Genomic DNA, 13,871 nt, shown 5'->3' on the forward strand with positions numbered 1-13,871 from the left:
ACTGTGCTGTTTTCCTGCTAATGTGTCACAGAACGTGAGGGTAGCAGAGTTATTAACTGTGGCAGAGCAGGTATTTTTTTTCCCAATTAAGGAAAGCAAATGGCAAAGCCAGGAGTAAAACGTAGCTGGGTGCGTCTGATTTTTACAGGTTGCACACGCAGCCGACACGTGTCCAGCGGCGTTAGGATGGACAGAGGCAGGACAAATAGAATTATTTTCCGTTTTTTGGCACCAAAAGGCAGCACTGCGTATATTCTATGAACATGAGAAGTTTAATAACTGTGCTGTTTTCCTGCTAATGTGTCACAGAACGTGAGGGTAGCAGAGTTATTAACTGTGGCAGAGCAGGTATTTTTTTTCCCAATTAAGGAAAGCAAATGGCAAAGCCAGGAGTAAAACGTAGCTGGCTGCGTCTGATTTTTACAGGTTGCACACGCAGCCGACACGTGTCCACCGGCGTTAGGACGGACAGAGGCAGGACAAATAGAATTATTTTCCGTTTTTTGGCACCAAAAGGCAGCACTGCGTATATTCAATGAATAATAACTGTGTTGTGGCCCTGCCTATACAATTCTTTCCCTGCAGTATCAATGGAGGGTGCAATGCTCTGCAGAGGCGATTTTGAGAAGCAAAAAAAAATGCAGCACAGCTAACAGCAGCCTGGACAGTACTGCACACGGTTAAATATGGCCCTAGAAAGGACCGTTGAGGTTCTTGAAGGCTACACTCACTCCTAACACTCTCCCTGCCTATGCAGCACTTCTGTCCCTAATGCCGGGTGCAACGCTCTGCAGAGCCGATTTTGAGAAAAAAAAAAATTTGCCACTGCTAACAGCAGCCAACACACAGCTATCAGTGGCCCTAATAAGGACCTTTGGGGGGTCTTGAAGCCTACACTAACTACCAATTCTTTCCCTACAGCAGCTCCGGTACAAACAGCACTGTCCCTCATCTAACTCACACGGCATCTGAGGCGAACCGCGGGAGGGGCCGACTTTTATGTTCGGGTGACACCTGATCTTCCCAGCCACTCACAGCAGGGGGATGGTATAGGGCTTGAACGTCACAGGGGGAGGTTGTAATGCCTTCCCTGTCTTTCAATTGGCCAGAAAAGCGCGCTAACGTCTCAGGGAAGGAAGTGAAAGTAACCCGAACACCGCATGGTGTTCGTTACGAATAACGAACATCCCGAACACCCTAATATTCGCACGAATATCAAGCTCGGAAGAACATGTTCGCTCATCTCTAGTTATTACACAATCGAGCATCGCTTTTTTCGAGTAACTGCCTACTCGGGTGAAAAGATTTGGGGGGCGCCGGGGGGTGAGCGGGGGGTTGCAGAGGGTAGTGGGGGGGGGGAGAGAGAGCTCCCCCCTTTTCCCCACTGCTACCCCCCGCTCCACCACGCCGCCCCCCGAATCTTTTCACCCGAGTAGGCAGTTACTCGAAAAAAGCGATGCTCGATTGCGAAATTGCCTTAAATGAGTACGTTCGCTCATCTCTAACCTTACCTATTACATAAATCACATTTTTGTGTTAAACATATTTAAGAATTTTTGGTGATTTTTCTTTTTTAATTTTCAGTCACAATCTATATGTAAAAAAAAATCCTGCATTTTTCACAGTGACCTTACGGGCCTGGAGAAACAAAGATGGCCATACCACTTCTCTGACTACCTGATGCACACTGCGCATTAGTATGTATTGGTAGTCCAAGACACTACATGCTGATCTGATTGGTCAGCACTACTCATGTGACCAGCACTGGTCAACCAAAGCAGGTGTAGTGTCTTAGACCAGTGTTCCCCAACTCCAGTCCTCAGGGACCGCCAACAGGTCATGTTTTCAGGATTTCCTCAGAGGTGATGTAATTATTGTCAGGTGTTCTTACCATAGGATATCCTGAAAACATGACCTGTTGGTGGTCCCTTAGGACTGGAGTTGGGGACCCCTGTCTTAGACGAATGATAGATACAGTGTGCATCAGATAGTCAGAGAAGCCATGCCGCCATCTTTGTTTCTCCAGGCCCGAAGGGTTGCTTTAATAATAGTCTGATACTTCCTGATCTGTAGTGAAAACTTTGGAGCAGTCATCTCACTAACATCACAGGCAGGAGGATTATACCGAGAGGTAACGTCTATATGTAGCTAATACAGGATCCATCATTCACAATAGGTATACGCTGTGATTATCTACTCCCCTCCCTGCAAAATGACCTCTGCAGAGGTGACAGAGCATGTCTAGAACAGTTTCCATACAAGTCAATGGGTCCCCTTGTGTCCATTGTGTGACTGGCCCAAGAAGCTGCTGTAGAGCTTCTCTCTAAATTCTGTTAAATGTAGATCAGGCAAGATGGCCACCCCTATAGTCATGTATAGTCAACAAAATTAAAAAAATCTACAATCAGAAAATAAAAACAAATTAGAAAATTGAAATCTGTTTCTCTATCTGGTTCAGAGTAATACAAAAAAAATGTTGGCGTAGTATTCCCTTTAAAGTCCTTCTTCACGATGTGCATTCAGGTATTGTAGATGAAGCATCGGAGAGCCATTACTTCCTGACTCCATGCTAACACTCAAGGGACTTCAGATAGGCAGCGGAGATGTTAGGAGGACAAGGCATGCATTTAATAAAACTAGAGCTAAGTGATCCCTTATTTTTGTAGCAGTCACATATGCAACAGCTTTGCCAGATCCCAACTCCTAAACCCACCGGTCATCTGATTTCCTATTCCAGCCTATAGTAACATTGGGTGTAATCCGTTGTCTACTGTGTGGGAATGAGTCAGATTTGGTCACATTTCTGTGAACTGAGAAGTATGACAATATTTTGTGGGATACATACGTCTGTCTCGGGGGTTAAAAATGTTTGTTCTGTTTTTTCCCTTCTCGACAGAAATATGTATATAAATGATATTCCGTAACTCTGTATCTGCACATTACGGAATATAAATATCAAGAGATTCATTGTGAAACCGAGACTCCAAAGAAGGCGGATCCAGCAAATTTTCAGAGGTTCAAAACTGAAGATTCTCTGCCCTTTTAGTCCAGCTTCACACAATTGCACGCGCCTCAGTGCAACTGAACACGGCTTTTTGCATGCGCATCGGTATATTTTACTATACTTTCTCTGCCCACAGGAAACACAAAGACGCGCTCATTGAAATGGCTAATTCATCTGAGTTTCAAATGTGTTTTTTCCAATTGATTTTTATGGGGACATTTGGTGTGCAAATATGTAAAACAATAGAACATGCTTTGGGGTTTTTTTTGCATGACCAAAATGCGTGCAAAATACAGAACTGTGAACAAACCCATTGAAATATCCATATTGTGCGCAAAACATGCCCATTTGAAGCCAGCCTGACTACTTGCAGAAGGTCATTTCAAGCCTCTCCACTCTAAGGCCTCATGTCCACGGGGAAAATCAGGCCCGATACGGATTCTCCATGGAGAATCCGTAGTGGATCCCGCCTGCCCCGCGGACATGACGCTAAAAAATCAGAATATACTTACCCGCAGCGGTCCGTGCGTGTCTTCCTTCCGTCACGGCCGGATCTTCTTTCTTTGGCCCTGCGGATGTGCTCGGCACGTCGGCTGCGTGCCGCGCGCATGCGTTGGGCACATCCGATGGGCCGAAGAAAGAAGATCCTGTCGTGAAGGAAGGAAAACCTGCATCGCCCGGAGCAGGAGAGTTTAATTCTGGTACGGGTCTCCCGCGGATCCGTAGGCTTCAATAAAAGCCTGCAGGAGCCGTCCCCGCGGGAGACCCGCTCCTGAATGGAGCATGTCCAGATTTTTTCCAGGACCCGCGCCTGCAGGGAAAAATGACATCCGCAGGTATTTAACTACCTGCGGGTGTCTAATGCATCCCTGTGGGGCGCAGACCCGCGTGCAGGAAAAACGCTGCAGATTTTAAATCCGAATTTGCCCATGGACATGAGGCCTAAGGCTCTGCATTCAGGGACACATAAGATTACTCCAGTATTATAAATGGCATTTATTGCAGATGTTGCATTACGGCTTTTACCCACTAGCGCTTTTTTTCTAACGCTGGAATATTGCTGTTTTTTTCAATGGGACTTTAAAATGTTAAAATCGCATCGCAGAAAAATCGCAGAAGCGCAAACTTGCGATTTTTGCGCGATGTGATTTTAACATTAGAAAGTCCCATTGAAAAAAAACACAGCAATATCGCAGCGTTAAAAAAAACGCTGATGTGTAAAAGCCCTAATGTTTAAGAGTTAAAGAATGCGTTCACAATTGGCGGATTAGCTGTTTATTTTCTGCACGAAATTCACACCAAAATCCATGTCAAAATCAGATGGTACAGATTTTGGTGTGGATGTTAGTGTGACTCCACCTGGAATTTCACCTCTTCAATTGAATTCAAATGAAGGTGAGAAATCTACGGCAAATCTGTATCACTTTGGTGCAGATTCTGACAAGAATTCACTGTGGATGTTTATGCTGTGTAAAATCCGCAGAAAATCCCCAACTTGTGAACGCAGCCTGAAGTATGTCCCCATTGTGAGGCCAACAGTGACAGCCGAGGACTGCAGAGGATCTTAGCCCCATCCCCATCTTACAGGCCAACGTACCAGTATGGTACTACATCCCAGCAGTAAATTGTGATCCATACTGTGATTTTCTGTTCCCCTATAGCCACAGACTAAACATAGACTATAGAACTTGACATTTACAGCATGGTTCCAGACAATGACAAATGCATATTTTTTGAGTCACTCGCTCTCCTTATATGTATAATTTTTTTCTTGATATGCCTATAGGGTCTCTTCAAACCAGTCTGTAGTTTCCTTCCTCTTACTGTGGTATACTCCTACTCTTCAGTACTGCTGTGTGGTTTTTTAACAGTGCTACATAAGCATAAGTCTGCACACCTGGGACACAATTTGCAGTTTAGAACGCAGTCGTTAATCTATCACACAGATGCCATACAAAGTTAGCCAAAATAGGGGCGTATGCACATCTATCCCAAAACACCGTACCTAAAATATTGTGAAAACAAGTGAATTAATTGACACTCAGGTCTGCTAAGCCTTGACCCCTGTTCCCAGTTATACCGACTGCCAGCCTTAAAGTGGCTTCATACAGGACAAGTATGGTCCCAAGAGTTGCTTGATAGAGCAAATGTAAGCGACAGTTTGTTCTGGGTAAACAACCACCAACCAGGTAATAAGAGAGAATTCCTTCACTAGTCGTCAGTCACTTCATTTCTGCTCACCTAAGAATAGTTGTTGGTTGATGAATTATCGGCTGGTGTCAACAGGTATTTGTTGTCTTTCAATGACCAGCCAACATCTTTGCAGGGAGGTGAGCACTGGTACGGTGTGCGCCTCCAACTGAATGCTGATGGATCTCGAAAACACATAAATATGTGCCAGTGATTCTCAACTGAACAGTGCCTGCTGGTCTTTGAAAGAACACTCGCTGCTAGGCTCTCTGGCTGGTTTTGGTTCTTGAAGATAGACTCGGCGCAGAACCAACTGTTCAGTCCAACCAGCAAGAGTCCACAGCGGTGAGTGCTCACTCAAAAACCACTAACACATATTTATGTGCAATTAGTAAACTCAGCAACCACTGAGTGTAATTTGGGGAGGGGTCAAATTTAAAACACACACCTGCCAAAGAACTTAACATTCCCTAACTCCTCGACAAACGATATTTCGGCCCATGTAAACCCTTGCAACAATTCATTTAGTGATTAGTACTGAAATAACCCAACCATGCACCTTCACCATCTTAGGTTCCCTTTTCCCACTATATTCTGAACACACCGTATGCTGGAGGTTGTTGTCTTGAACAACCACAGCAACACCCTCACTTTTATAGGGTATATTCGTCACCAGTTACACCTATAGACCTTACTTCTGTTAGTGCCCTCAGCACGCAACTTTACTCTACTCTAAGCATCCACTAATAGCGTCAGGTTCATGATGCACATTCACCAACTGCAATACAGCTGTGTCTAGAAGCCATATATTTAGTGACAATAATGTGAAAAGTGGGAACATCCAAAAAATTCTTAGTCAGGAGTTTGTAAATGTGTGTGGGAGCAAGCATGAGTGAGCTTGATATGGAATATAGCTGGTACCTGCAGTTGTTCAGGGTCTCGATGCCTTTACTCTAATGTTGTTGGCCTTGGCAGTTAAGATCATCTTCCAGTCAACTGCTCATTTGGCACATTGCATTTAAATGTTTCCCACACCTAATAGAGAGGTTTCCCCTAAGGCCTCTCCTATTAACATAATATAGTTCTGTACTCACTTCTATGAGGGACCTATGAGGAAGATCTTGTAGGAAAGAGTAAAGGTTGGACTGGCCGACTAGGTTATAAAACAATATAGGTTTTAAAACTCAATTTGCAGTCAATCTATTGACTTAGGGTCTAGACAGACAGAGAAAGACAGTCGAAAAGTTGCATAATGGAGAAATAAAACTAACACTCGGTGCTTAATTTGAAAGTTTTCCTTATTATGGGTTTTGCCACATATAACCTATTAGATCTTATTGATTATATGTCCTCTGTGTGCAGCGATAACAATTAGAAGTGGACATGTCCATCTTCTTTGCAGATGGGGAGTTGGCTCAAGGATCTCCAGCCTGACACTGGGAAGAGAAGTTGGGTTCCGCAAACCAATGAGGGTTCCAATGGCTAAATGTTTCAAGAATATAGCAAAGGAGAAACTTCAATTTTTTTTCGTAAAGCTTCAACTGTTTGCAAGGGTAGCCCATGTAGATTAGTATGGGGCATTAATAAAGGCCTACAAGGATGAGCTTGGTGACTTCATCTGTATACTGTACTATTCTAGTTGTAGAGAACACTGAGTAATGGAAGCTATGTGCTGGAGGCACCAACAATGTTGAGGTACTACAAATTATTCAACCCACCTGGAGTTTCCAAATGCTTTTACTCTCACTAGACACTTTGTTGACAGTTTCACTCATTAAGGCAATGAGCATGTTAAGGAGGAGAACGTAAGTGAGGATCACATACAGGATGAGCAGGAACATGAAGAAGTGCTTGAATTTCAGATTCTCATTAAACTCCAGGTCTCCCATGCCGATGGTAAATTTGAATAATTCCAAGGAAGTGATGTAGAGACCAGAATATGAGCTTGCCGCTTCTTCTTTTTCACCGGTTTCAGTGCTGTTTTTTACTTCTTGTGGTGCTTCTCCAATGAGTGTTACTAAAGCTGTGAGAGGTAAGAGGGTTGTTAATTGTTTGATTTTTGAATTAAGGAGCAACAAAAAATAAACAGTGGTTGCCCTTGTTTATATGCAAATGAGAAGATTTCCCAATGTAAGGTATCACCATATGACAATGTATAGGCATACAGTGGCATATGTCACCCATTGACTCCAATTGTAAAAAAAAAAAAAAGTATACCGTCTGGTATTTATTTTTTTTTGTAGTGACCCACTGTGTGCTGCTACGCTTTCCTATACCGTTAACATAGATAATAACATAAATCAGCCCCCCAGTAAAGACCAAAAGGACATTCTTTTGGTCTTTGTTGCATATATGGAGCCCTATGGATACAATTTGCTGTATAAATTGAAAACTTTTCTTGGCGTATACCTCAAACATAGGGCCCAGACGCAGTTTGCACAAAGCCTTACAGTAGCTCTTCGCAGAAAGCATTTTGAGGATTGCGTTTCCAACTCAGCTCCTTGACTTTAAAATTTTAGTTATTTACATGACTAGAGCTATTGGATGATCGGCGCTGGCTTTAGATTGGATGCTCCTTGTGCTCAACCTTCCACCAGTGTAGGCAGACCATGTGACTGCAAGTGGGCCTAGGCTCAAACGACTGTACACCCCCCGCCCCCCCCCCCCCCTCCCTTCCCTTCCCATCGTCAATTCGCTGGGACCCATTCCCGCTTGTCCTCCCTGGCTGGTTGCAATGTATTTAGAAGCGGCTTTCATTCAGAGCCATGAGAGGTTTATTATCCATGGCACTCTATGCAAAGGAGGATAACGTGACTCATCTCCCCATCTTCTGCACGTACTGTTCGCTAGAACGAGAGATAGGGAAGAAGTCAGGTTATCCTCCTCTGTATACAGCGCCCGACGTCTGGAACATCTGACAGCCCTGTGAGTGGGATCTGCTTGTAAAAATGTTCTTCTTGTGTCTCCAGAGGTTTAGAGGATAAGCAAGCAAGCACTATTACTAAATTGGACCAGGGTCACATAGGGGCTAGTATTAGTAAATGGGGTCAGAGCCTCATAGGAGGTACTACTACTAAATGGAGCTATATAGAGTGCACTGTTAATAAATGGGGCCACATATGGGGCGCTATTACTAAAGAGGGCCACAGAGGGGAGTCTAATATTAATTGGGACCACAGCGAGTACATTATTACTAATTTGGGATAAAGGGATGGACACTATTACTAATGAAAGTCACAGAGGGGGTATTATTACTAATTATAATAACAGAGGGTTACTATTACTAAATGGGGCTACAGAGGGTGCACTTATCTAGTGGGGTTATTATTACTAGGGGGGGTACTGTGAGAAGGGAGTAATGGCAAGATGGTGAGAATGTGCTGGAAGCAGTCTTCATGGGAGTCTTCACCTAGATAGAGAAGAAAAACTAAACATATAACTCAGAAGGGTAACTTGAAGCTCCTGGGCCCCGATGCAAAACTTGTAACGGGGCCCCCAACTATAATGCTTTATTCATAGTACTGGGCTCCCTATATGGAGAAGAGGCCTTATGGGCCCCCTAAGGCTCCTGGGCCCGGGTGCAACCACATCCCCTGCATCCTCTATAGTTACGCCCCTGATGTGACTCCAATCAGAGATGACGTCTTCACTTTTGATCACTGGAAGTAACTCCACTAGAATCATTCACAGTGTAGAACTGCTATCTGACTCTAATTTGATAACTGTATTATTTAGAGGTATACTAGAGAGCTGAGCTGCTGCATCTAAGCCGCCATGTAATAAAAGTTGTCTTATAGAATATATACATAAAACTGATTTTTTTTTTTTTTACACACGCGGTGCTTTCTTTGAAAGTTTTCCTTATTTGGGGTTTTGTCACATATAACCTATTAGATCTTATTGATTATATGTCCTCTGTGTGCAGCGATAACAATTAGAAGTGGACATGTGCATCTTCTGTGCAGATGAGGAGTGGGTCCAAGGATCTCCAGCCAGACACTGGGAAGAGAAGTTGGGTTCCGCAAACCGATGAGGGTTCCAATGGCTAAATGTTTCAAGAATATAGCAAACGATATAGTCCATTTTGGGGGGGAAGCCCAGATCTGAGTTTTGCTATAGGCTCCATGAGTTCTACATGCTCCCCTAATCGTAGTGCACAAATAATGCAGTACAATCATGCAACATGCAAATAACACCATCATGCAGTATACTAATTAACATCCAAGTGCCAAATAAACAAAATAGAGAGTATAGCTGCATCCTGTGCAGCCACCGTGCCATATCTTCACGCACCAATTGTAAATATACAATTATTACATGAAGAAACCATGATGGCCTGGTGATATTAGCAGCTTTTTAAAATGAGTTATTGCTTATAACTTGCTTTTCAACAGGAAAGCTATTTATAAACATGTCATATGTATCTGGCAAAGTCAGCAAACAGCCCAAACTGCAGAAGTAAGCACATCGTATTGTCATTTGTTCCCATTTAGAACTGCTACAAACTCCAAAACTGCAGGAGTGCCATCTGCTGGCCGAATTAGTGAAAGACATGGAAGAGATAACAATAGCTTTACATAGCCTATGAAGATGCTTATAGTACCTTGTGCATTCTATGACTTTATCCGGGTTTTATAATTTACATATCTCTCCACAGATAAAGTAAGTTTCAGTTATGTGGGTAGACCGAGCGCCCACACTGATATTATTACCTGCTGCAAAGCCGAAGAGGAAGACTATATAGACGAGCAGGAAGCGAAGCATGTCACGCAGAATCGTCTGAAAGACAAATACTGTTTATTAACATTAGAAGTTCCTAATGTGAGCACTAAATTACCTGCAATGTTACATAAATAGTTCTTTAGTACTTTCTACCAAAGACAGGAAGGCATAGAACCAGAAAAACTTGTACCAAAATTCTGCACCAAAATCTACAATGAAGTCTGCACAGGATTTTGGTTCCGGTTTAGCAGTGGATTGCATTCATTGCATTGAAAAGGATGAAATGCACAGTGAAATATCCGCAACTAAGGGAAAAAAAACACGCGGGTGTATGCACAACTATGCTCGCCCTTACGGAGCGTGGTTGCGCATGAACCGGATATTTTTTATCGGGCTAGTCAAACTCTGTGCCATAGCGCGCAAGTTTGCAATAAACAGCGGGAAGATAGATCCTGCCCTATCTGTCCTGCACACAGTATTAACTACATGCGAGAAAGAATGGGCAAGTCCTATCTTTTCTCGCCCCTACTATTAACAGGCGAAAATATTGCCAATTAAAACGTAATAATTGAAATCAATCGTTTCTGCTCCTCATGTTATGCGGCCCTCATTATCACAGCCGGACAATGGGACTAAGTCACACCCATGCGAAGAAGCCCCAATACAACACACTGAAGAATTGATAGACTTTTTTGCACTTAACTGCTTCTTCACACAAGCGTGTCTGCTCACCCATAGGTTCCTACTCACTTTCATTTTTGTTGATCCGTGACGCCGCCCCCCCATCCCTTTCCCGTCTTATACCCTTTGTCACCTCCCCCCCCCCAATACTCCACAATGGGAGTTAGATGTTATATTAACAACCATTGTGTTATAAGGTGGCAATAATTAGCCCCCTGCATGGGGACATAAGTTTATTATGCACTTGTACCAAATTTGAAAATATCTCAATAAATTCTGTTGAAACTAAAGGCACTATAGGAGTCTATGGCAGAAGGAAGGGGGGGTGCAAATGCACACCCGAAAACCCACACAATTGCTCAATGAACGTTTAAATCACGCTGCGAGTAAGTCCTGTGCTGATGTGAACGGTCCCCAGCAGGTCAAAAAATGCTGTAAAAAGCGCAGATACAGGCACAACCGTGTCCTTCACCGCGTATAAAGTCGTGTGAAGAACCCCTAATGTACACCAAAATCTGCAACGAAAACCCTGTAAGGGCATATTCACAATGGCACATGAGTATTTCGGCCAGTGAAACACGCAGCATTTTCATTTTGTGTATACATGCGCATTTGGTGCGTATGCTTTTATTTTGTGCATGTATTCACTGCAGTTTTTGTTGCACGCAAAAAAAAATCTCAAGCAGGTCCAATGGATGTCATTATTTTTTAAAACACTGTCTCCTGACAACATGTGCAAAAACGCAGGGAATACACAAGCAGCTGCGTATTTGCTGCGCTTTTACACAATCCCATAGACTATAATGGTGATTTCTGTCCATAAATACAAACTAAGGCCACTCTCACACACGGCATCGGCAAAACACCCAGATTTTGAATGCGTCGCTTTGCTGTGACTTCTACCACCTTCTCGAACGCTGGTAACTTCCTTCGACAGCACTTTTTAACGCACCCCATCATTGCGATGGGTGATGAGGTGCGTTAAAAAGCAGGGAAACGCACCAAAATAGAGCAGATAGCGCTAAAAAATTGCGGCTTTAGAAAACACGTTTGTGCACAGGTCTGCGAAGCCCCACTGAAAGTAATGGGAACGTTATACCGCAATTAAATCGTGCAATCAAAAGGCCACAGTAAAAAGCGCCTGTGTGAGAGTGGCCTATGTGCATAAAAAGAACTATAGCATGTTGGACTTAAGCGCTCCTTCACACGGGCGTATTTTACATCGTATTTTCAAAGTACACAAGAAATCTTTCCATTATACTTTCTTTCCAGTCCGTGTCACGGAGGCGGGCTGTGCTGGCTTCTCCCCGCCCACTGCATGCAGATTGACAGATCTCTCCCTACACACAAGAGGAGAGAACTGCCGATCAGCATGATTGGGCGGGGAGAAGCCAGCACAGGCCGCCTCTGTGACTCAGAGCTCAGTCAAACTTCCTTAACCCAGTGATGGAATCTCTTTAGGGAGCAGCTTGCACCCTGGTGGGCCCGACCCATAAATGTGTTACAGCTATTCATTTGGATGAAGTGACACCATAGAAGGCTGTGAGGATAATACCGGCGTATGTTTCCAGCGGTTGATGCGATGGTCACATTGTGCTTATTTTTAGATGAGATTTAAGCTGCAAGATTTAATCTGATTAATTGTGCTCATAAGCAGCAGATAAAACTGTAAGCTGATGAGTGGTCAGCACTAACACTGGTCTGGATCATGGACTGATTACTGCTGCCAACTTGTAGTCATTAGCCTAATACATATGGTTAAAAAAACATTATTTTACTTATGTAGACCAACATAGCAAACAACCCTGGATGCCGTGGTGAGGTATGGGTTAACCGCATTGTACTAAATAGCGCTAATCTCAGTAAGGATTATATGTGCCGTATTGTGATGCCTGATCAGGGTTTAGTATATAATTCTATATGTACAGATAAGATAAAATAATACATTTGCATGAGCTTTGTAAACTAAACTGCATTCATACCATTATGGAAATATGCCTTAACCCTTTTCAATCCACTGTCTGACATCTAAGGACATTCTGATTGATGGCTGTACAGCTTCTGATGTCGGAAGACGTCCGGCAGGGTATTCTTACTGTATATTACTGGCCGCTCTGTTGTCGGGGGGCCTCTACAGCATGTCCAACACCGCAGTACTGACTCTAACCAGCAGGTGGTGCCATTGTATAATGGCAAAAAGAGAAAACCCCCTAGGAAACCCTGAATTCAAAATTGGATTGCAAAGGGTTAATAGATGAAAGAGTTATCACTGTGAACAGTGACGTGCCACCAATAGAGGTAGACGGCGCGACTGCTAGGAGGCGCTGAAGGGGAATGGCAGCTTGAGACCGAATGGCGTCAACCCCGTCCCACCCGTTGAAGCTCTATCTCCCACTCCCAAACATGCAGCCACCAGTAAGAATCATCTTCGTACTCACACGGTCAAGCTGTTGAGCCTAATGTCTGCCAAAGCTCTGGGCATTATCCAACGCCTCCCCACTTCCGTCAGAAAACAATATGAAAGCGGGATAGAAAGAGAAAGCAGACGATCCAAGGATCCCTCCTAATTCACACCATGCAGAAAATGCTGCAGAATCAGATCCATGCGGTTGCTAGCATTTAATCCAGCTAGCAACCACATTCTGCAGGAATCGTCTGCTTTCTCTTTATATTCCTCGTCAGAGCAATGAGAGATATTGTAATGTGTTGCTGATAATTGGACTCCGCTCTGTTAATCACCTGCCCATGGGATTTAGTCATGCTCCTTTATTCTGAACAATATGTAAGAGACCAGGGATGATGGTCAGAGTACTGCAGCCAGCCTCAGGCTCAGCAGTGTGACTGAGTATAAAGGTTCAGCAAGTGAGGCTGCTTATCATTAATAAGTGGGAGCCACAAGGCGAAATAGTATTACTAAGTGTGAGTCACTACCGGTAAAGGCCCATTGAGACACAGCGATTATCGCTCAAAAGATGGCTTTTTAGTGAGAATCGTTGTGTTTAATTGTGCACATCTTTCAGTTTTCTGCCGAACAATGGAATTAAGTTCTGTCTGAAATCCGTCATTCAGCAGAAGAGCTGATAAGCAGGACCACATGCTGTGCTCTGCCAGGGGAAGGAGAGCTGATAACAGCTGATTGCATTGTCTCAGCTGTTCTCAGTTGTCAGCCCCACTGACAGAACAAAGCAAAAGTATTCAGCGAAAGGCAGGTGGTCTGTTCCCTAAATACAGCTCGCGGCAGCTCACAAACTACTAATTAGTACTAATGGTATCA

At 43.7% G+C, this 13,871-nt stretch overlaps 1 protein-coding gene across 2 annotated transcripts in view; it reads right to left on the reverse strand.

The window, feature by feature from the left end:
* The window catches only part of LOC136625366 (transient receptor potential cation channel subfamily V member 1-like), a 95,583-nt gene that overhangs the window by 11,432 nt on the left and 70,280 nt on the right, over positions 1-13,871 (reverse strand). For both annotated transcript variants that reach the window (XM_066599497.1, XM_066599496.1), the window contains exons 12-13: positions 9,907-9,973; positions 6,913-7,217 (exon numbers count right to left, since the gene is read on the reverse strand). In XM_066599497.1, coding sequence (XP_066455594.1) covers positions 6,913-7,217; positions 9,907-9,973 — 372 coding nt within the window. The remainder of the gene's footprint in view (positions 1-6,912; positions 7,218-9,906; positions 9,974-13,871) is intronic.

Source organism: Eleutherodactylus coqui, chromosome 4 (genome assembly GCF_035609145.1).
Source record: "Eleutherodactylus coqui strain aEleCoq1 chromosome 4, aEleCoq1.hap1, whole genome shotgun sequence".
In the NCBI taxonomy this organism is placed as follows: Eukaryota; Metazoa; Chordata; class Amphibia; order Anura; family Eleutherodactylidae; genus Eleutherodactylus; species Eleutherodactylus coqui.